The 25,311-nt window shown below is 25.7% G+C and overlaps 5 protein-coding genes across 5 annotated transcripts; 2 read left to right on the top strand and 3 right to left on the bottom strand.

The window, feature by feature from the left end:
* Window positions 1–1,522: 1,522 nt before the first annotated feature.
* LOC128954377 (vitamin K-dependent protein C-like) lies at window positions 1,523–2,794 on the top strand. The gene is made up of 3 exons (XM_054299953.1): window positions 1,523–1,530; window positions 2,113–2,539; window positions 2,606–2,794. Exons 1-3 carry the CDS (start codon window positions 1,523–1,525, stop codon window positions 2,792–2,794), a joined length of 624 nt encoding a protein of 207 aa, XP_054155928.1.
* Window positions 2,795–7,883: 5,089 nt separating this feature from the next.
* On the bottom strand, window positions 7,884–9,239 carry LOC128954378 (uncharacterized). Its single transcript, XM_054299954.1, has 2 exons — window positions 9,024–9,239; window positions 7,884–8,679 (listed from the first exon to the last, which is right to left on the bottom strand). The coding sequence occupies exons 1-2, from the start codon at window positions 9,038–9,040 to the stop codon at window positions 7,884–7,886; spliced, it is 813 nt and encodes a 270-aa protein (XP_054155929.1). The 5' UTR covers window positions 9,041–9,239.
* Window positions 9,240–10,388: 1,149 nt separating this feature from the next.
* LOC128954379 (uncharacterized) lies at window positions 10,389–12,074 on the top strand. The gene is made up of 2 exons (XM_054299955.1): window positions 10,389–10,709; window positions 10,844–12,074. The coding sequence occupies exons 1-2, from the start codon at window positions 10,423–10,425 to the stop codon at window positions 12,072–12,074; spliced, it is 1,518 nt and encodes a 505-aa protein (XP_054155930.1). The 5' UTR covers window positions 10,389–10,422.
* Window positions 12,075–14,823: 2,749 nt separating this feature from the next.
* On the bottom strand, window positions 14,824–16,587 carry LOC128954400 (uncharacterized). Its single transcript, XM_054299976.1, has 2 exons — window positions 16,568–16,587; window positions 14,824–16,471 (listed from the first exon to the last, which is right to left on the bottom strand). The coding sequence occupies exon 2, from the start codon at window positions 16,447–16,449 to the stop codon at window positions 15,025–15,027; it is 1,425 nt and encodes a 474-aa protein (XP_054155951.1). The 5' UTR covers window positions 16,450–16,471; window positions 16,568–16,587; the 3' UTR covers window positions 14,824–15,024.
* A 7,171-nt stretch (window positions 16,588–23,758) lies between these two features.
* Window positions 23,759–25,311, bottom strand: LOC128954380 (uncharacterized). The gene is made up of 2 exons (XM_054299956.1): window positions 25,258–25,311; window positions 23,759–25,114 (listed from the first exon to the last, which is right to left on the bottom strand). The coding sequence occupies exon 2, from the start codon at window positions 25,106–25,108 to the stop codon at window positions 23,759–23,761; it is 1,350 nt and encodes a 449-aa protein (XP_054155931.1). The 5' UTR covers window positions 25,109–25,114; window positions 25,258–25,311.

The raw sequence follows: 25,311 nt of genomic DNA on the forward strand, positions 1-25,311 counted from the left end.
ACATTTCATTTAAATTTATTTTATCAACTTATCTAAAAAAGGAAATTAGAGTAAATTTTTTTAACCTAACCTAACCTTACCTAATCTATTAGGTTTTTATTTATTTATTAATTCATCTATTCGCCGCCGCCATTATTTTGGTAGATACTTTATCTACGTATAGTAGACGTATTAATAATTAAAAATAATTATAATTATAATAATAATAATAATTTATTTATTCAAAAAAATAATTTATTAAAAGTTAATATTAATTATAAATTTTTTAATAAAAAAATAAAATTAAAAAATCCGCCGTCACTATTTTTATTTTATTTTAATAAAAAATAAGAATTTAAGAATTAAAATAATTAATTATTAATTTTAATAAAAATAAGTATGAAAATAATTAATTGTTATCCACAAGAGTTTCTAACCCTTTGATTTCATAAGTCATAATTTGTACAAATCATCAAACGGTAAGTACAGTAAAAAAAACTAATTTTTCTTTATTAATGTAAAAAGCCTTTAACCGCAAGCCGTGACACTTTCGATGTATAAATAAACTCAATCAGTTGTCGACACCGGCGGCCAATTGTTATCAACAGTTGAATGGTCTGATCGGTGCCAAAATAATTTGGTAAACTAATGGACAGTTGTTTCAATTGTTGCATTTGTGACAAACCGGATGTCAGTGTCAGTGAAGTTGTTTTCATCTTTAAGTTTATCATAAACTAATAGATTCAATGAATTTGATTTGTTGGCCATAAGTGGTCGTAAATTTAGTAAATAATTTGATAAAATTGTTGTCCAGTCTTAGTGTCAATGATTGGATAGTTTTCGGCAATGAATACAACTTATTGTCAGTAAATATAACATTCAATCCCAGACTTCCTCCACATATAGTGATGTCCAATGTCTGCAAATGTCGACCAAATTAATTATAATCATATAAATTATATAAAATGATAAATTTCATAGCATTTAAGTATTTCTTAATGTATTAATAATGATAATAATAATCAATTGAAAATAATAGTGTTATAATTTATTAATTTCAGTAATTAAAATTATTTTATCATATTATTATAAATATTATTATTTATAATTTTAAAATTACAATAAAAATGTTATATTAAATGTTATATTAAATAAGATTCAATTAAAAGTATACATTACATGTTCAATATAAATTTCAAATTACAATCAAAATGATATATAATATTAAATTATCTTCAATTAAAAATTATATTTATTCTACAATAAAATACAATAATATTAAAGTTTATTAATTTAAAAAAAAACATTTTTTAATAAATAAATATTTTTTGTGATATAATTACTATTATTATGGATATAAAAAATATGATTAATTTACTATTAATCACTACATTAGTAGTAGTAGTGAATAGTTTGCACTCAACTATCAAACACTACCCGAACGTAACGCTCGACACGTGTGGTATCGGCAGACAATCACTGTTGACTACCGGCCAGTGTTTCAAGTGGTCATACAATGAGACCACTAGTAGTGATATACAAAATGGACGGGTAGTCAAACCCGGAGAGTGGCCGTGGATTGCATTAGTTTTGTGTGAAAAATATTTTTGGTTTATAAAAATCAAAAGGCAATTGATTTACTAAAATATATAAAAATTATATATATTATTATATATTTCTAAAAATAATATTATAACAAACTCGAGTAAACAAAATTTTGTGCAAAATGTTTGTTAAAATTTTTTATTATAGTCACTTTTAAACATTAAGCTAAGCTATTTCTAAATACTGTAATATAATAAATTAATATAAAAATTTGAATATATATTATATATAAATATTTACTTTAATTTAATATATAAATACAATTAAATATTTACTGTATATATACTGTAGCTATCACTGTCCGGGTGTTATACTAAACAGCAATTGGATTATAACAGTAGCCCATTGTCTCAAGTAATGTCATTAATTAATTAAATTAATATAATTATTATAAATAAACCAATTAGAAAAAAGTGTTATAAGAATACCATTAAATAATATATATAAAAAACTTTAATAAAAATATTTTAATTAATACAAAATAATAAATTACTGTTTTGTTTGTTTGTCTTTTAATTTTTTTTAAAGAACTGATCGCACGTTTAGTGTGCGTATAGTTCAGGATCATAGAGATGATAGCCATACATATGGTGTCCAACAGTATTACTATCATCCGCTATATTTCGGATCGGATTCAAAAACAGACCTAACATATGATATCGCATTACTGAAACTCAAGTCACAGATACCGATACCAATCATTGCCTCTCAAACAATCAATCGACAGCCGTTTGTGAACAGCATTTGTTTGCCGGACAAAGACATTGTCAATACCGATGAAGAGTTGGCACTGACTGCCGGTTTTGGTCAGACAGATCAAGAGGAGTATAATTTGGGTCCATTGCTAATGGGTTGGATTAAGTTGGATAAAGTCGATAATAATTATACAGATCTATCGGCGAATACTATTATAGCGCACAGATATCCGATAAATACAGGAACAGCAGTTTGCAAAGTAAGTATACTAGTATACAGCATATACAATAAATATATATGATATATCTATATATACTAATAATAGGGTGATTCTGGCGGACCAGTGATCCAGTATGTCGGGGGTCGGGCCGTACTTATTGGACTAAACAAACTCATTACGATTGAAAATAGTGGTGAAAATTGTTTGCCATATAAATCACATCATACAATGCAATTCACAAGAGTTTCAAAATTTATTGATTGGATCGTCGATACTGTTAATAATAATAATTAATAAAAAATAATAATAGTTAGGATATGTTTGTTTGTATGTTTGTATATGTAATATAATATAATAATTTGTAACAATCTATTAATAATAGAAATTTAGTTTTTTAGGTAATTTTCTTTTCATTTGCTAATTGTTTGCAATGAACATTATTTTTAACTAATATTTATATAATAATAATAATAATAATAATAATAATAATAATAATAATAATAATAATAATAATAATAAATAGTTATCAATTAGTCAATTAAAAAACTTTATTTATAAAAAGTAAATTTTTAAGTATTAAAAATAATATATTGTTCTATATATTAAAATTTTTTATATAAATATAAGTTCAAAATGTTAGTATTTGCATACATTAGATGATAATACAGTATAATGTATACATACAGATAAAAGTTTTTTTTATTTTATTATTATTAAAAATTTAAGTATTAAAAGTATTTAAATTTTAAAATAATTATCTAAATCAAAATCTAAAATATGTAAATAAAAATATCTAAATTAAAAGTAATATTAATTGATTATTATTTAAAAAAATAATTATTTATGTTTTCTTCTCAACACTTGTTTGTAATAAATCGGATCTTTGGCTTCAAATCTTTCAATGTATTCATCAGTTTCTTGTTTTAGTTGTTGTGTGTATTGAATCTGTTCTTCAATATAACTGTTCGGACGAAACCTGTTGTGTAATGTCTTGAAGTCAATGGTTTGACCAACACTTTGTCCATCAGTTGGTCCATCAGTTGGACCACTGATGTCAATGCTATCCAATTGTATGTCAGTTGTGTTGTCTGTGTTTTTTCGCAACTTTTTGATTGTTGCAATGATTATAGTGATTATCATTAGCATTGTTACGACAATTGCAATAATTTGAAATAATTCAGTAGTGATGTTATGGTCATTAGGTATAATAGATTTCTGTGTAGCTAATAATATATTTAGTACAAAATTATTATAAAAAAAAGTTTAGTTAAAATTATATATTATATAATTAATTAATTGATACTAAATAATACTTACATGTTGTTATTAAAACAGTTGAATTCATTGTAATTAATTAATAAAAAAAGACTATATTTTATTAAAAAAATACTACTTTACGTATTAATTTACTTATAAAATGTATACAAATTTTATAATTATGTATTAATATAATAACTATTATTATTATACTTATTATAACTATATCTGAATTTTAATTATTCAACAAATATTACACAAACATCAATAAAAATTGATTTTAAAAAAAGTGTTAAATAAAATGTTTTAATCATATATTCAAGTTTATATAATTTAGTTTAGAAAAAATATATATAATAATAATATTAATTCAAATATTTAGAAAACATTACAATAAATATTTAAATATTGATTAACAAATGATAAATGAAAGGATGTGTTAAACATATAAACATTTTTGTATTGTTTAGAGAATATTTAATATCAGATTTTTTATTTTTAAAGATTAAAATAATTAATTTATACATTATATACAGTGCTAAACATAATTAATGAATTAATATAATTAATACTAACTTATTATTGTTTATACAAAAAATCTGAAAATCTGTTTATCAAGTGTTAAAAGGATGTGTTAATCAATAATTTTAAAATAAAACTTAAATATTTCATATTCTCTTTGAAGTATTAATATTAAAATAATAAAAAATATTGTGATAATTAAGTTTATTTTGAAAATTAATTAAAATAAATGGGTTTTGTTAAGTATACATACTATGATATTATTTTATTTTTATTTTTTTTTGTATAAATATTAATAAACAAAATTTATTTATTATTCTTTAAATGAAAAATAATCTTTTTTTTAATAGTTTTAAGATACCAAAGTATTATAAAATTCACAAAAATATCAATTTTAGCAAAACATTTAAACAAAAATACTGTATTTAATAAATTCATTAATAAATGATTTTTTTTTTTTTTAAAAACAGGATGTGTTAAAACAAATATAAACATTTTGAATATATTGTTTATTAAATATTTTGTATCATATTTTGTTGATTTTTTTATAGTTTAAAAAACAAAAAGTTTTCAATAAAATGTAGCCTTGATAACTTTTTTTTATAAAAGTGTTTTTAATGTAATAAAAGTAATTTCATTAAAATATATGAATTAATACAACAATTTTTTTAAAAAAACAATAATTCTTAAGGATTTTTGGTGTAATTTATTTTTTTAATTTAAATGTAGAAAAATCTCATCAATATATTAGATACAATACAGTATTATTAAATATAATAACATATAATTTAATTGTAATATTTTTTTTTAAAAAGTAAACCAAATATTTATTTACAATAGATTTTTTTTAAATGTAAACTAATGTCAAGTGAACCTCTAATTAGTTATTTATTAAAATATTATAAATCGTATAAATTTAATATATTTTTTATGATTTTTTAAAAAAAATTTCAAAAAATTTAATTGCAAACATTTTTAAACAAATAAAATCTAAATTATTAAACAATGTATACAACAAATAGTCTATTAATTTTAATAAAATTACTGTATTTAAAAACAAACATTTTTAACAACTTTAATTATAATGTTAACAATAAACAATAACAATAATAGTTTTAAAAATATGTATTATTAATATTATTAATACAGTAATAATCAATAATTTTTTTATAAGTAAATAATTACATAAACTATTAAAGTAGCTCTAAGTTATAGTTTAAATTAAATTAATAACAATTAATTAAAAAATAATATAATTTTTGTAAATAATATATAAGTAAAATAAAAATTAAAACTATTACCGTAGTATATATTTATACAAATTGTTATTAACCATTGATATAACAGAATTAAAATCAATATAATTATTATTATTGTTATAACATTATCGACTTAAATCTAAATCATATGTCAATCACTGTCATCACTACTATAACTTAATAAACTGTTTGAATTATTTTCCTTAAGATATTTTCCATAAGTAAACTGTTTTTTGCGACCATTTAATGTCAAATACTTAATAAATAAGTGCTTAATATTATTATTAATTAGTAACTGATTGGATATTATTGATAATATTTCATTTGTCATCAGTTTGTTTGGATCGCACAGTAGATAGACAAACCTGAGGTGTGCCAACTGTCCCATAGCTTTGATCGACTCATCAGTAATGGACGATTCAAAGCACCTGATATACTGTAGACGCGGTAGATTGCGGTGAATGTCGCGGAAAAACTGGTCACCAATTATACGCCAATAACCAACGCGAAGTTTCAAATGTGTTAATCGACGAAATCGTTTCAACGAATCGCTGGTCACTTCTGACACTTCGCCATAAGTCAACTCATCGAAAGATCTGGACCAACAATTCAGTGATAATCGTCTCAATTTCGGTGACATATGTTTAGTAATTGTCACAAATATTTGGATAATTAAGTCAATCGATGTTTCGTTTGATGTATAGCTAAACTCTATCAGTTGTCGACACCGGCGGCCAATTGTAGTCAACAGCTGAACGGTCTGATCAGTGCAATCGATGACAAAATTATTGGGTAAACCAATGGCCAGTTGTTTCAATTGCGGCATTTGTAACAAACAGTTTGTCATTATCTTGAATTTGTTTTCATTTTCATATTCATCGACTGATAGATTCAATTGTTTGATTTGTTGGCCATAATTAACTAATACGGTATCCAAACGTGTTTTCCTTGTTATACGGATGTCCACAGTCTTCAAGTTTGTCAAACTATTGATACTTTTTGAATACATTAGTTCGTTAGTTACCATACATCTGACGCTAAACTTAAATGTCTGTAATTGTTGACCAAATTGGCGACAAAAACAATCAAACGATTGACTATAACTGATCCAATCGTGTGAATTAAGACATACGTGACTAATGAATAGGTGTTTCAATTGCGGACAATATTTGATTAATAAATCAAAATAATTGATAAAATAAAGGATTGAACTTATATTAACTGTTGTAATGTTTGGACACTTTTTGGCCAACAATTCAAACAAATTAATTGTCTGTTTCTCACCAAACAATGAGTTGTTAAAAAAACTTATCAATAGTTTCTCATCAAATATCAGATCAGTTTGTCCATTGAATATCAATGACTGCCACTGTTTGGACACCAATTCAAGTCTTAGTTTGTCATCAGTTGGCAGATATTGAAGCAATAGTTCCGCCAAATCATCGCCGAAGCGATCAAACGAGTCCTTCGACGGTATCATCGCTGGTGTTGTCATTGTTTTTCAATTGATTTTCACAAATCAATTGTTATAATAATAATAATTATTATTATTATATTCAACAAACAATATATTGTAAACAATATATTCAACAATTGTATTATAGTATTACAAACCAAATCAATTAATTTAATTAGAAAATTATATTTACTATTAATTAAAAGTTAAACTAACTATTAGTGACTGACTAGTAGTTTAGTTAATAATACTATAATAATAATAATAATAATAAAAATCAATACAAATATTGTATTACATTTACACTACAAATACATTAATAATGTATTATTAATATTAATAATAATGAAATAATAAAATTTATGTAAATTTGATTAATACAACATAAAAACTTATAATAATAATAATTATAGAGAAGTTCCCCTCAAAAAAAAATAATATATATATATTATATTCCTTTTAATTTACCCGGAAATTAATGGGGAAAATATATATATAATTTTCTATTTGTATTTTCTATTAATAGTTGGCGAAAAAAATTATTTTATATTTTAAATATACGGTAAGTCAAGTATAAACAATTTTTAAAATACAGTAAACACAACACTAGTTTAATAATTATTTTTATTTAAATAAGTTTATTATTATAAGTTATTCAAATTGTTTTCAACAGTTGTTTTATATTAAATTATTGTTATTAAAAAATATATATTAATTCTAATTACTCTAATTATAAAATTTTTAAAAATAATGTGTTATATAAAGTTTTTCTATGTATTATCTATTATCATATATTAAGATCAAAATAATAATAATAATAATAATAATAAGTTATTTTAAACATTAATTAATTATTTTATTTTTTTTAAATATTTTATGAAAAAAAATTTTAGATATCATATTTGCCGCAAACAAAATCTTTTTGCATCTGTTTTGATAACCAATACTCGATAAACAAGTGCTTAATATTACTATCGATTAGTAATTGATTGGATATTATTGATATGATTTCAGTTGTCATCAGTTTGTTTGGATCGCACAGTAGATAGATATCCATGAGGTGTACCAACTGTACCATAGCTTGGATCGACTCATCAGTAATGGACGATTCAAAGCATCTGATATACTGTAGTCGCGGTAGATTGCAGTGAATATCACGGAAAAACTGGTCTCCAATTATACCCCAATAGCCTACACGAAGTGTCAAATGTGTTAATCGATAAAATCGTTTCAAAGATCCGCTGGTTATCACTACTAACTCTTCGTCATAATTGGACTCTTCGCCAGATATAGGCCAACAATTCAGTGATAATCGTCTCAATTTTGGTGAGATATGTTCAGTGATTGTCACAAATATTTGGATAATTAAGTCAATCGATGTTTCGTTTGATGAATAGCTAAACTCTAACAGTTGTCGACATCGGCGGCCAATTGTTGTCAACAGTTGAACGGTCTGATCGGTGCCAAAATCTACGGGCAAACTAATGGCCAGTTGTTTCAATTGTTGCATTTGTGACAAACAGTCTCTTAGTGTCTTGAAGTTGTTGCTGTCATCTTCAAGTTCATCATCAAGTGATAGATTCAATTGTTTGATTTGTTGGCCATAATTAGCTAATATGATATCTAAACGTGTTTTCCAGTTTATAATGATGTCCACAGTCTTCAAGTTTGTCAAACTATTGATACTTTTATAAAATAAGTGTTCATTAGTTTCAATACATTTTACGTTAAACTTAAATGTCTGTAATTGTTGGCCAAATAGGCGACAAAAACAATCAAACGATTGACTATAACTGATCCAATCGTGTGAATTAAGACATACATGACTAATGAATAAGTGTTTCAATTGGTGGCAGTATTTCAGTAATAAATCAAAATAATTGATTAAATAACGGATTGAACTTATATTAACTGATGTAATGTTTGGACACTTTTTGGCCAATAATTCAAACAACAAACTAATTGTCTGTTTTTCATCAATCAATGAGTTGTTTAAATTCAAATTCATGAATAGTTTGCCATCAAATACCAGATCAGTTTGTCCATTGAATATCAATGACTGCCACTGTTTGGACACCGATTCAAGTCTTAGTTTGTCATCAGTTGGCAGATATTGAAGCAATATTTCCGCCAAATCATCGCCGAAGCGATCAAACGAGTTCTTCGACGGTATCATCGCTGGTGTTGTTGTTGTTGTTGTCATTGTTTTTCAATTGATTTTCACAGTCTCTTCAAAATAGTCTTTTGATTTCTTTATAAGACATTTAAAAGTCAAATACAGCTGTAAATCATTAGTTAACAAAAATATATTAATATAAAACTATTAACTAATACTTACATTTGATTTTTACAAATCAATTAATTAAAACCATTTAATTAACACAAAAAACTATTAACAATATATAGTGATTGACATTAGTTTTTAATAATACAATAATAATAACAATACAAACATTGCATTACATTTACACAACACATGTGCAGTAATAATGTTTACAAATTATGAAAACTTTATATATTTATAGAGAAGTTCCCCAAAAATATATTCCCTTTTAATTTTTATTTAATAAAAATATTATTTTATCTCCTATTTTATTGGAACTATTAATATTGGTTAGGGGGTGAAAATTATTTTTTATTTATTAAAATATTTACATAAAATATTAGATTTATTTTTTAAAAATAATTTTTTTAAAAGTTACAATTATAAAGGAATTTATAATTATAAATTTATGTGTAAACTATAACATAGAGGGGGGAACTTATCTAAATTTCTATAATAATAATTCCTATTTTCTAAACGTTACTAATGTACAGTCAATAGTGTAATACATATGTACATATATCGATTATATTCAAAACCAAAACAAAATAGTATAATAGCACTACAAACATATAGATTTATCATAGATTACACACACAAATAGATTATAGATTATACATACAAATAAAATATTGTGTATAAATAACTATGTAATTATATAGACTCTATGCTTAGTAAAAACTCCGCCCCCATAAGCATTAAACACTATAAACTGTGCGCGCATATACACTGTATTAGTGGGCGGCCCTAATTGTTTTGGTTTTAAATATAATTGAACATAAATTATTTTATTATTATTGTTTGCAATGATTGCGTCAACAAAAAAAAATATAATATTAATAACAATAATATTTATATACAGTTATGTAATACTACTTAATGTTTCGTTTAGTACAGTAATAGTGATAATAATAATAAATATTTAATAATTAAATTGAATTTTTTTTAGTTTATATGATATACAGAGTGTACAGTAGTTTACAATATTTTAATTTGTTTTTCAATAATAATAATAATAATTAGTTTTATATTTATATTATACTTTAAATTAATGAATATTTTTGAAGACATTTTATAAACTAATTGAAGATCACTGAAGAAGACAATGACCACAACAACAGCGAAGAAGAAGGACTCGTTTGATCGCTTCGGCGATGATTTGTGTCAACTATTGCTTCAATATCTGCCAATTGATGACAGATTGAGACTACAATCGGTGTCCAAACAGTGGCTGACATTGATATTTATCACACAAACAGATCTTGTATTTGATGGCAAACTATTAGAAACAATGTCTTTGAATTCAATGCGTGATTATTATCCGACAATTAGATTGTTTAAACTGATTGTCCGAAAGTGTCCGAACATTACCGCAGTTACCATAAATGTCGGGTAAATGTTTGAACTTTTTTTTAAAAACAAAAAAAAACAAACAAAATACTAATAATTGTGACACAAATTATAATTTTATAGACAAAAACTGATTTTATTTATTATTTAATTATTTTTAATTTTTTTATTATTAGTTCAACACTTGCCGGTGCTGTCCATATGATGAACCGTTTTATCAATTTATTGACTAAAAACTCTAACCGATTGAAACACTTGTCAATTAAATTTGATTACTACGACCTACTGGTCATCGGCCGTATGTTTGACCAATTATTCTGGCGTTTCGGCCGACAGTTGCAGACATTCAAGTTTGACGGCAATAATCATGAATTTAATAAACAATTGTTTTACAAAGTCATCGACGGTTTGCCTAACCTGAAGACATTGGATATAACTAATGATAACAACAGTGAAAGTACTGTCCAATTGAATGATATATTTATTGATAATAATATGTATTATTTGTTACCGAAATCGTTGCAATCATTGAACATAAAACTGGACGAACTATCGATGCCGTTATTCCGTAATTTTGCCAATAATTTTGGCCATCAATTGATATCATTGACCATACAGTTGGACGAGTCTATTGTTGTCGATGAGGACGAAGACGACGAATGGTCTGTTAATTTGAAGCCATTGTTAACCGGATTTAGACAAATGCCGCGATTAAGACAACTTAAGTTTGAATTGCCGATGGATTTTGGGCCACAATTTACTGTCAATTTATTTTCGACAATTGGCCGCAACTGTCGTCAACTTAAATCCATAGACTATTCACCAAAATTTTCAAATATATTGACAATTAAGCGCATATTTGCCAAAATTAACAAACATATGTCCAAACAATTAAGACAATTAACAGTTGATTGTTCGCCCGATTATGATTGTAATGAGTTATCACTGACCAGCCGTTTGTTAAACCGATTGCACGGATTAACGCATTTGACATTAAGATTAGATAAGTGGCAGATAATCGGTAACCAGTTTTTTCAGGACATTCATCGCAATCTTCCGCGACTACAATATCTATACTGTGACAGGGCTTCAATTACTCGACAGTCTATAGCATCTATTGGACAATTGACACATTTGACGGATGTCTATCTACTGTGCGACCGATACACTGTAACATTAAGTAAATCCTATATTAAACGCCATTTACTAATTGGTACAAAAATTCAACATTTATTTATTGAATACAATGATTCAATAGGTAGACAATTGGTGTTTAAATGCGGTAAATATTTTCATAATAATTACCAAATTAATAGTACCGGTAATGATGTTAATGATGTTAGTTATGATTATAATCTTATCGCTTATAAGTATATTCATAGCCATACAGATAGTGATAGTGAATAAAGTCATAAATGAATAGTATTAATGATAATTATAATAATTATTATTATTATTACTATATTTATAATATATAAAATTGTATTATACATTATACCTGTTGATATAACATTAATTATTTTATCATAAATCAATTTAATTAAAATTATAACACTTAAATTATAGATTATAGCTATTATAATAGTTATTATACTTGATATTTGTTTGTCATTTAAATATGTGTTATTAATTTATTTATTTATTTAAACTGTAATTTATGGTGTATTTCATTAGTTTTTAATTATTTTATTAATTAATTAATTATATAAAATTTTAACCACTTATTTGCCAAAATTCACAAACATATGTCAAACATAGTTGTATTATACTGTAGTTGTACTTAAATATAATTGATATACCATTTATTGTGTAATTTTTATTTAAAATTTTTATTTATCAATCATTAATATATAAGTAGAATAAAGATTACAAATTTAATATTATAAACAAATTAAGTTAGTAGATGTTAGTTTTAAAGTTAAATAGTTAGTAGTAAATCGTTAAGGCGTGGTTCACATATTACGTTCGCACTTGAGGTGAGGGGGGGGGGTTGGCCAAAGCGAACTTTTGCGAACGAGGGGGAGGGGAGGGGTATAGTCTTTAAGAACGTTCGCATTTAGATAATATTTTATTTCTTGTGTGGGGGGGGGGTAGCGGTTAGGGACTTGCGAACGTAATTTTTTTTAAATGACTACATGCGAACAATTGCGTACATAGGGGAGGGAGGGGGTCTAGATTTCTTAAAAAGTGCGAACGTAATATGTGAACGACGCCTAAGTAGATCAGAGACAGAGACATCCATGAGGTGTGCCAACTGTCACAAAGCAGTAATCGACTAATCAGTGATAGACAAACAATTTTATTAATCATTTTATTTATCAATCATTAATATATAATTAGAATAAAGATTACAAATTAATATTATATTATCCGCGAGTAAACATCAAAAAATAATATTATAAACAAATTATATCTAATCATTAATTATTGGACACATATTACGGTAATCATTATTAGCTATCAATTATTTACTGATTGATTGTAATTATTTATATGTTTTCATAGTTTTTAATTATGGTTATTAAAATATTTTTAACCTAATTATTATTATTTTTAATTGTGTTATAGCATTGATAGTGTAATTTGTAAAAAAAAATAATTTTATTAATAATTATATATATATATACTGTATGTACAATACAATAATGATTACAAAAATTTAAATAATAATATTACCCTGGGTAATCATCAAAAAATAATATTATAAACAAATTATAGCTAATCGTTAATTATTGGACACAATTGCGGTAATCATTATTACTGATTGATTGTAATTAAAAATAATTGCTATTTCCATAACTAAAGCTTTTTGGACAATTTGACGCCCAATACTTAATAATCAATTGCTTAATATTACTACCAATTAGTAAATGTTTGGATAGAAATGGATCACTTGTTGTCAATTGTTTGTTTGAATCGCAAACCAGATAGACATCCGTCAGGTGTGCCAACTGTCCCAAAGCGATGATAGATTCATCAGTGATGAACACACTGTTGCAGTGTATATACTGTAGTCGCGGAAGATTGCGGTCAATATTATGGAAAAAGAGTCACCGATTATCCGCTCATTGTATACCATATAATTAAGTGTTAAATGTGTCAATCGATGCAATCGTTTTAACGAACCGCTGGTCAGTGGAAACTGTTTGTCATTTTCGTAATAAAAATACACTAATAATCGTCTCAATTGTGGTGACATATGTTTAGCGATTAACACAAATATTTTGTTTAAGTCAATCCGTGACCCATTTGATGTATACATGCTATATATAGCTAAAGTGTTTCAATTGTCGACACCGGCCGCCAATTGTTGTCAACAGTTGAATGATCTGATCGGTGCGAAAACAATAGGGCAAACTAATGGCCAGTTGTTTCAATTGTTGCATTTGTGACAAACCGGATGTCAGTGTATTGAAGTTGTTTTGATCTTTCAGATCAGCAGCCAATAGATTCAATGATTTGATTTGTTGGCCATAAATATCCGTAAATTTAGTAAATAATTTGATAGAATTGTTGTCCACTTTTACTACCAATGATTGCTTAGTTATAGGTAATGAATACGACTTATTGTCAGCAAATATAACATCCAATCTCACAATTCCGTCCCCTATAGTGATGTCCAATGTCTTCAAATTTGCAATTGTTGACAAAATCGTTGACAAAATAAATCAAATGATTTGCCATTTAATATATCAGAAATAAATAAATTAATTAAAAAAATGTTTTTAAAAAATATAAATCAAATGTGAATTCAATGCCAATAACAACACTACTAATACTTAAACTGATTTTCAATTCAATTGTTTTAATAATAATTTGAAACTAACTATTAGTTTGGACTTATATTTTAAGATATTGACATCTAGTAGTAGTTTATTATATTTATAACATAATAATTTTGATATAAAATACTAACAGTGCACCCGGGTAATTTAATATATTTTATTATAATTACAAAAAAATGACAAAAAAATAATATTTATATAAATAATTTTTTTTAATAGCTGTAAAGTATAGATTAAACAATTATAGTTAATAAGTTATAGAAAATTATTATTATTATTATTATTACCGTACATAAACCGGGTAAATATCTTTAATTAATTTATTAATAATAGTAATTGTGATTAAACATTGATATTACAGTAATAATATTTAAACAGAGATAATATTATTATTAACATTAGCGACAAAAATCTAAATCATAGCTTACGGTTATCTCAATCATTGTTATAACTACTACTACCACTACTACTACTACTACTACTACTACTACTACTACCACTACTACTACTACTACTACTACTACTACTACTACTACTACTACTACTACTACTACTACTACTACTTCTACCACTCAATAACTTTTATCACTACTACTATCACTACTGAATATACGCTTCCGGTAATTAACATTAAGATTATAATCATTAAGATATTTGCCATAAATAAACCGTTTTGACTCATTTGATGACCAATAGGTAATAAACAAGTTCTTCATATATTTACTACTAATAACTAAATGATTGGTTAGAAATGATTCACTTGTTTTCAGTTTGTTTATATCGCACAAGAGATAGACATCCATCAGATGAGCCAACTGTCCCAAAGCAGTGATGGACTTCTGAGTGATGGACAAATAGTCACATTTAATATACTGTAGTCGCGGAAGATTGCGGTGAAGATTACTCAAAAAACAGTCACCGATTATCAGCCAATTGTATACATGAAGTGTTAAATGTGTCAATCGATGCAATCGTTTTAACGAATCGCTGGTCAGTGGAAACTGTTCGTCATATTTGTGATAACAATCCACTGATAATCGTCTCAATTGTGGTGACATATGTTCAGCGATTGACACAAATATTTTGTTTAAGTCAATCCCCGACACTTTCGATGTATAGCTAAACTCTATCACTTGTCTACACCGGCGGCCAATTGTTGTCAACAGTTGAATAGTTTGATCGGTGCCAAAATCTACGGGCAAACTAATGGCCAGTTGTTTCAATTGTTGCATTTGTGACAAACCAGCTGTCAGTGTCTTAAAGTTGTGTTCATCTTTAAGTTTATCATAAACTAATAGATTCAATGATTTGATTTGTTGGCCATAAATATCTGTAAATTTAGTAAACAATTTGATAAAGTTGTTGTCCAATCCAAGTGTTAATGATTGCATAGTTTTCGGTAATATATACGACTTATTGTCAGCAAATATAACATCCAATCCCATACTTCTATCCCGTGTAGTGATGTCCAATGTCTTCAAATTTCTAAAACTATCAATACATTTATGAAACAATTCATCGCCACCTTTGATGCTTTTGCCGTTAATCTTGAATGTCTGCAATTGTTGACCAAATCGCTGACAAAATAAAACAAATGATTTGCCATAACTGTTGTGATAGTGATAATAGTTGTGGTTAAGACTAATGTGTGTCAATCGGGAACAGTACTTATTATTAGTTAATAACTTAAAGTAATCGGCAGTAAAATCATTTATAGTGACTGTTGTAATGTTTGGACACTTTTTGACAATTGATTTAAACAATTTCAAAGTCTGTTTCTTATTAAAGAATGAATTCATACCAAACAATTTCAATAGTTTGTCATCAAATACGAGATCCGTTTGTGTTGTGAATATCAATGCCAACCACTGTTTGGACACCGATTGTAGTCTTAATCTGTCATCCATTTGAAAATATTGAAGCAATAGTTGACACAAATCATCGCCGAAGCGATCAAACGAGTCCTTAGCTGTTGTCATATATGTCGTGATTTTCATTCAATTCTATTCAATATATTGTCTAAACAATTATCAAATGTTTTAGAAATCATATGTTTTTTAAAAGTATAAAATCAAATGTGAATTCAATGACAATAACAACACTACTAATACTTACATTGATTTTCAATTCAATTCAAATTTTACAATAATAATAATTGTATTCAAAAAAAGCAAACAATATATACAAAATCAATCAATGATTAATTACAAATATATAATAAAACAATTTAATGAATTATATTTAAATTATAATTAAAATTTGAAACTAACTATTAGTTTGAACAGATATTTTAATATACTGTATTGACATTAGTAGTAATAGTTTATTATATTTATAATTTTGATATAAAACAGTGCATCCGGGTAATTTAATAGTACAAAAAATAGTAATAGACTATTACTAATAATTACTAATAGTTTTATAAATATAAATATATAATATATATGTAGAATAAAGATTACAAAAATTTAAATTATATTTAATTATTTAAAATAATTATATTTAAATTACAATTAAAATTTGAAACAAACTATTAGTTTTGACTGATATTTTAAGATATCTGACATTTAGTAGTACTTATTATATTTATAATATAATAATTTTGATATAAACTAGTTATATAAATCAAAATTATTAATAGCTGTAAATTATAGATTAAATAATTTGTTTTTTTTAGATGTGTTATACCATTGATAGTGTAATTTGTAAAAAAATAAATAATTTTATTAATCATTTTATTTATCAATCATTAATACTGTATATACTGTATATAATATATATGTAGAATAAAGATTACAAAAATTTTAATTATATTTAATTATATAAAATAAGTATATTTAAATTACAATTAAAATTTGAAACAAACTATTAGTTTTGGCTGATATTTTAAGATATCTACTTATATAAATCAAAATTATTAATAGCTGTAAATTATAGATTAAATAATTTTTTTAAGTAATAGAAAATTATTATTATTATTACCGGGGTAAGTAAAATAATAATTTTAATAGTAATAAAAATAAATATTAAAGAAAATTTAGTTTTCAAATAATTATTGATTAAGCATTGATATTACAGTACTAAAATATTTTTAAACAAAATAATAGTATTGTTAACATTAGCGACAAAATCATATAAATCATAGCCTACGGTAATCACCAATCACTGTCATAACTACTACTACTACTATTATTATTGTATATAGACATCCGGTAATTAACATCAAGATTATAATGATTAAGATATTTGCCATAAATAAACTGTTTTCTCACACCATTTGATGAACAATAGTTAATATACAAGTGCTTCAAATATTTACTACTAATTAGTAAATGTTTGGTTAGAAATAATTTAGTTGTCATCAGTTTATTTGCATCATTCTTGAGATAGACATCCATGAGGTGTGACAACTGTCCCAAAGCAGTGATCGACTTCTCAGTGATGGACAAAGTGTTACATTTAATATACTGTAGTCGCGGAAGATTGCGGTGAATATTACTGAAAAAACAGTCGCCGATTATCCGTTGTTTGTATACAAAAAGTGTTAAATGTGTCAATCGATGCAATTGTTTTAACGAACCGCTGGTCAGTGGAAACTGTTTGTCATTTTCATAATAACAATTCACTGATAATCGTCTCAATTGTGGTGACATATGTTCAGCGATTGCCACAAATATTAAGTTTGAATCGATAGTTGAATCTCTCAATGAATAACCAAACTGTTTCAGTTGTCGACACCGGCGGCCAATTTTTGTCAACAGTTGAATGGTCTGATCGTTCCCAAAATCTACGGGTAAACTAATGTCCAATTGTTTCAATTGTTGCATTTGTGACAAACCGGCTGTCAGTGTCTTAAAGTTGTTTTCATCTTCAAGTTTATCATAAACTGATAGATTCAATGATCTGATTTGTTGGCCATAAGTGGTCGTAAATTTAGTAAATAATTTGATAAAATTGTTGTCCAGTCTTAGTGTCAATGATTGCATAGATTTTGGCAATGAATACGACTTATTGTCAGCAAATATAACATTCAATCCCAGACTTCCTCCACATATAGTGATGTCCAATGTCTTCAAATTTTTAAAACTATCGATACATTTAGGAAAAAATTCATCGTCACCTTTGATTCGTCTGCCGTTAGACATCTTGAATGTCTGCAATTGTTGACCAAATCGTTGACAAAATAAATCAAATGATTTGCCATAACTGTTCTGATAGTGATATCTGCTTTGATTAAGACTAATGTGTGTCAATCGGGAACAGTATTTGTTATTATTTAATAACTTAAAGTAATCGGCAGTAAAATCATTTATAGTGACTGTTGTAATGTTTGGACACTTTTTGACAATTGTTTTAAACAATTTCAAAGTTTGTTTCTTATTAATCAATGAGTTCTTATCAAACAATTTATTCAATAGTATGTCATCAAATACAAGATATGTTTGTGTATTGAATATCAATGACTGCCACTGTTTGGACACCGATTGCTGTCTTAGTCTGTCTTCTAGAGACAGATATTGAAGCAATAGTTGACACAAATCATCGCCGAAGCGATCAAACGAGTCCTTCATAGCTGTTGTCATATATGTCGTGATTTTCATTCAATTCAAATGTATATTAATCAGGGTTAAGTAAGGGGGGGGTAGGGGGGTAAGGCCAAAATACCCCCCCCTAAGCTCGAGAAATTGGGATTTTACCCCCCAGACTTTTTGACCAAATTGGAAAAATTGTCGCTTAAAAACGACGAGAAATGACCCCCCCCCCCCCTAAAATTTCGGCGCCGAAGGCGCCGAAAATTTTTTTGAGATTTATAAAAATTTTAATTTTAGTTGATACTATTTTATTTAGTGTTTTTATGTTTTTAATATTTATAAGAATCTAATTATTGATTAAAAATAGTTAAAATAACGTTAAAACTCATCCAAAAATAACATTATTTTAATTAAAATAATCTAAAAAATTAAAAATTACCCATTTGTTGAAAAGAGTAATCATATTACAATTTAAATATAAGTTTAAGATAGTTTAGGAAGTTAATAAAACAATAAATACTTATATTATAAGTTTTTTATTAATAATTTTTAAATTTAAATTTAAAAATATTTTCAATTTTATACTTAATATAACTAAAACTTTAACGAAAATTGAGTTAAATAAGTAGTATTCAGTCAGTATTTGTATAAAAAACATTTTAAAAATATATAATAAACTATAAACATTAAGTATTATTTAAAAAATTAATTGTTAAAAGTTAAAAATTATTAAAATACAAAAAATAACTCATTGTGTATCATAAATGCTTTTATCAACTATTTTTAAATCAAAAATACATTATTTTACTTTTTTGTAAAAATTTTAGTTTTTATTAATTTTTTAATTTTTTTTCAAAAAATATTTATTTTTTGTTAAAATTTAAGTTTTTTATTAATTTTTAATTTTTTTAATATTTTTGGAAATTTTACCTATTTTCCTGGGAACTTATACGGGAACTTATGGGAATTTTCCTTAATTTACATGGGAATATTCGGGAATTTAAGGGAATATTAGGAAATTTTCTCTGGACCCCCCCTTGATTTTGGATTTTTGAAAAAATTGCCGTTTAAAAATGCAATAAAAATCTTACCCCACCCAATACCCCCCCCCAAGATTTTTCGAGAATTTTGCAAATTTTACCCCGGTCTACCCCCCCCCCTAAAATCCAAAACCTTGCTTAACCCTGATATTAATATATAGTCTAAAAAACAATATTAGAAATATACTGTAATAATCAAATCATATGTTTAATTACAATAATTCAATGACAATACCAACACTACTAATACTTACATTGATTTTAAATTCAAATCTTTGATTAAATAATAGTTTATTATATTTATAGTTTTGATATAAAATATAATACAATTCAATTGTTATAATAATAATTATATTGAAAAAGCAAACCTTAAATGCAAATCATTCAATGAATAATTACAAACATATAATAAAACAATTTTATGAACTATATTTAAATTACAATTAGTTTGGACTTATATTTTAAGATATTGACATCTAGTAGTAGTATATTTACAGTTTTGATATAAAATACTAGCAGTGCACCCTGGTAATTTAATAAATTTTATTATAATTTAAAAATTTACTAATACTAATAATTACTAAGTATTACTAATAGTTATATATTTTGTTTGTGATTCATAGTTTTTAATTATGGTTATTAAAATATTTTAAACCTAATAATTAATGTATTAATTTTTTTTAATTGTGTTATAGCATTGATAGTGTAATTTGTAAAAAATAAATAATTTTATTAGTCATTTTATTTATCAATCATTAATACTCTATTATATTAATTAGTATTGTATTAATTCAATATGTAGAATAATGATTACAAAAATTTAAATAATAATATTACCCTGGGTAATCATCAAAAAATAATATTATAAACAAATTATAGCTAATCATTAATTATTGGACACAACAATATTAGAAATATATTAATTAAATTATATGTGAATTCAATGACAATAAAAACACTACTAATACTTACATTAATTTTCAGTACAATTCAAATCTTATAATAATAATTATTATTATATTCAAAAAAACAAATATTATATGCAAAACAATCAAATAATAAATACAAACATATAATTAAACAGTTTTATGAACTATATTTAAATTACAATTAAAATTTGAAACAAACTATTAGTTTTTACTGATATTTTTAGATATTGACAACTAGTAGTAGTTATTTTTATAACATAATAAGTTTGATATAGAATACTAATAGTGCACCTGGATAATTTAATAAATTTTATTGTAATTAAAAAATTTACAAAAAAAATTAATAATAATTATATAAATCAAAATTTTAATAATAATAATACAATAATACAACGAAAATTTAGTTTTCAAATTAATTATTGAATACTATTAATAATAGTGATTGTGATTAGACATTGATATTATAAATAATAGTATTTAAACAAAAATAATATTATTGTTAACATTAACGACAAAAATGTAAATCATAGCTTACGGTAATCTCAATCGCTGTCATTACTACTACAGTATATATTATCATTACGGGTAAGGTTATCATCATTAAGATATTTGCCATAAATCAACTGTTTTGGACTATTTGATGACCAATAGGTAATATACAAGTGTTTCATATATTTACTACCAATTAGTAAATGATTGGTTAGAAATGATTCACTTGTTTTCAGTTTTTTTGGATGATTCGTGAGACAGACATCCATGAGGTGTGCCAACTGTCCCAAAGCAGTGATCGACATCTCAGTAATGGACAATCTGTCGCATTTTATATACTGTAGTTGCGGAAGATTGCGGTGAATATTACTGAAAAAACAGTCACCGATTATCCGCAGATTGTATACACGAATAGTTAAATGTGTCAATCGATGCAATCGTTTTAACGAACCGCTGGTCAATGAATACTGTTGTTCATAGAAGGGACTACAACCCAGTGATAATCGTCTCAATTGTGGTGACATATATTCATTGATTGTCACAAATATTTGGTTTACAATCATAAGTACAGTCGGATGCAATTTAAATATACAGTTATATCTAAACTCTATCAGTGGTCGACACCGGCGGCCAATTCTTGTCAACAGTTGTATGGTCTGATCGGTGCCAAAATCTTCGGGCAAACTAATGGCCAGTTGTTTCAATTGTTGCATTTGTGACAAACTCGATGTCAGTGTTTTGATGTTGTTTTCATCCTCAAGTTTACCATAAATTGATAGATTCAATGATTTGATTTGTTGGCCATAAATATCCGTAAATTTAGTAAATAACTCAATATAACTGTTATCCACTTTTAGTGTCAATGATTGCATAGTTTTTGGCAATGAATACGACTTATTGTTATATTCAGCAAATATAACATTCAATCCCAGACTTTCTCTCCATATATTGATGTCTAATGTCTTCAAATTTCTAAAACTATTCATACATTTAGGAAACAATTGATTGCCACCATTGAGTCGTTTGGCGTTAATCTTGAATGTCTGCAATTGTTGACCAAATCGTTGACAAAATAAATCAAATGATTTGCCATAACTGGGGTAATAGAAATAATCCCAATGATTAAGACTAATGTGTGTCAATCGGGAACAGTATTTCTTATTATTTAATAACTTAAAGTATTCGGCAGTAAAATATGGATCACTTATAGTGACTGTTGTAATGTTTGGACAGTTTTTGACAATGAATTTAAAGACTTTCATCGTTTGTTTCTTATTAATGAATGCTTTTATACCAAAAAACTTCTTCAATAATTTTTCATCAAATAGGAGATGCGTTTCCGTATTGAATATCAATGACTTGAACTGTTTGGACACCGATTGTAGTCTTAGTCTGTCATCGATTGGCAGATATTGAAGCAATAGTTCCGCCAAATCATCGCCGAAGCGATCAAACGAGTCATTCATTGCTGTTATCACTGGTGTTGTTGTTGTTGTCATTATCTTCAGTGATCTTCACTTTTGTTTCTTTGATCTCTTCAAATAGTCTTTTGATTTTTAAATTTCAAATTTTGTGATCTATACTATTAATACTACATATAATTTATACCAAATTTGTGTGACGCAAACAATTATTATATTATATGTGTCGCGCGATTATTAATAATTTTAATTTATTAAATAAATAATAATTAAATAAAATATACTTTTTATTATACACTGTATTATATTGCCGTGTGTTGTGAAAGCACAACAAGATAACAGTTGGTTAGGACGCCATTTACTAATTGGTACAAAAATTAAACATTTATTTATTGAATACAATGATTCAATAGGTAGACAATTGGTGTTTAAATGCGGTAAATATTTTCATAATAATTACCAAATTAATAGTACCGGTAATGATGTTAATGATGTTAGTTATGATTATAATATACAGATAGTGATAGTGAATAAAGTCATAAATGAATAGTATTAATGATAATTATAATTATTATTATTACTATATTTATAATTTATATATAAAATTGTATTATACATTATACCTGTTGATATAACATTAATTATTTTATCATAAATCAATGGCATCAATAGCATTGATAGTGTAATTTGTAAAAAATTAAATCATTTTATTAGTCATTTAATTTATCAATCATTAATATATAAGTAGAATAAAGATTACAAATTTAAATAATAATATTATCCGCGGGTAAACATCAAAAAATAATATTATAAACAAATTATATCTAATCATTAATTATTGGACACATATTATGGTAATCATTATTGCTATCAATTATTTACTGATTGATTGTAATTAAAAATAATTACTATTTCCATAACAAAAGTATTTTGGTTTAATCACATAATTATGTGACGACCAATACTTAATAAACAATTGCTTAATATTACTACCAATTAGTAAATGTTTGGATAGAAATGATTCATTTGTTATCAGTTTGTATTGATCGCAAACCAGATAGACATCCGTCAGGTGTGCCAACTGTCCCAAAGCGATGATAGACTCAGCATTAATGGACACACAGTCGCAGTGTATATACTGTAGTCGCGGAAGAATGCGGTAAATGTTACTGAAAAAAGAGTTACCGATTATCTGCCAATTGTATACACGAAGTGTTAAATGTGTCAATCGATGCAATCGTTTTAACGAATCGCTGGTAAGTGGTAACTGTTTGTCATATTTGTGATAACAATCAACTGATAATCGTCTCAATTGTGGTGACATATGTTTAGCGATTAACACAAATATTTGGTTTAAGTCAATCCGTGACACAATCGTTGTATAGCTAAACTGTTTCAGTTGTCGACACCGGCGGCCAATTGTTGTCAACAGTTCAATGATCTGATCGGCGACTAAATAATAGGGCAAACTAATGGCCAATTGTTTCAATTGTCCCATTTGTGACAAACCTGATGTCAGTGTATTGAAGGTATTTTCATCATTCAGATCATCACCAAATAGATTCAATGATTTGATTTGTTGGCCATAAGTGGTCGTAAATTTTGTAAATAATTTGATAGAATTGTTGTCCAGTCTTAGTGTAAATGATTTCATAGTTTTCGGCAATGAATACAACTTATTGTCAGCAAATATAACATCATATCTCATACTTATTCCCTGTATATTGATGTCCAATGTCTTCAAATTTCTAAAACTATTCATACATTTAGGAAACCATAGATCGGCACCTTTGATACGGTACCCATTAATCTTGAATGTCTGCAATTGTTTACCAAATCGTTGACAAAATAAATCAAATGATTTGCCATAACTGTTGCGAAAGTTATGTCTGATGTGCTTAAGACTAATGTGTGTCAATCGGGAACAGTATTTCTTATTATTTAATAACTTAAAGTAATCGCCATTAAAATCATTTATAATGACTGTTGTAATGTTTGGACACTTTTTGACAATTGATTTAAACAAATTCAAAGTTTGTTTCTTATTATTAATCAATGATTTCTTATCAAACAATTTCAATAGTTTGTCATCAAATACTAGATGTGTTTCCGTATTGAATATCAATGCCAACCACTGTTTGGACACCGATTGTAGTCTTAATCTGCTATCAATCGGCAGATAAGTCAACAATAGTTGACACAAATCATCGCCGAAGCGATCAAACGAGTCCTTAGCTGTTGTCATATATGTCTTGATTTTCATTCAATTCAAATGAATATTAATATATTGTCAAAAAAAATCAGAAATAAATATAACAATCAAATCATATGTTTTTAAAAAAATTATAAATCAAATGTAAATTCAATGCCAATAACAACACTACTAATACTTACATTGATTTTCAATTCAATTCAAATCTTATAATAATAATAATTGTATTCAAAAAA

Source organism: Oppia nitens, unplaced genomic scaffold, assembly GCF_028296485.1.
Source record: "Oppia nitens isolate AA-2021 unplaced genomic scaffold, nextdenovo-longstitch-racon4-pilon3 scaffold27_pilon_pilon_pilon, whole genome shotgun sequence".
Taxonomy (NCBI): domain Eukaryota; kingdom Metazoa; phylum Arthropoda; class Arachnida; order Sarcoptiformes; family Oppiidae; genus Oppia; species Oppia nitens.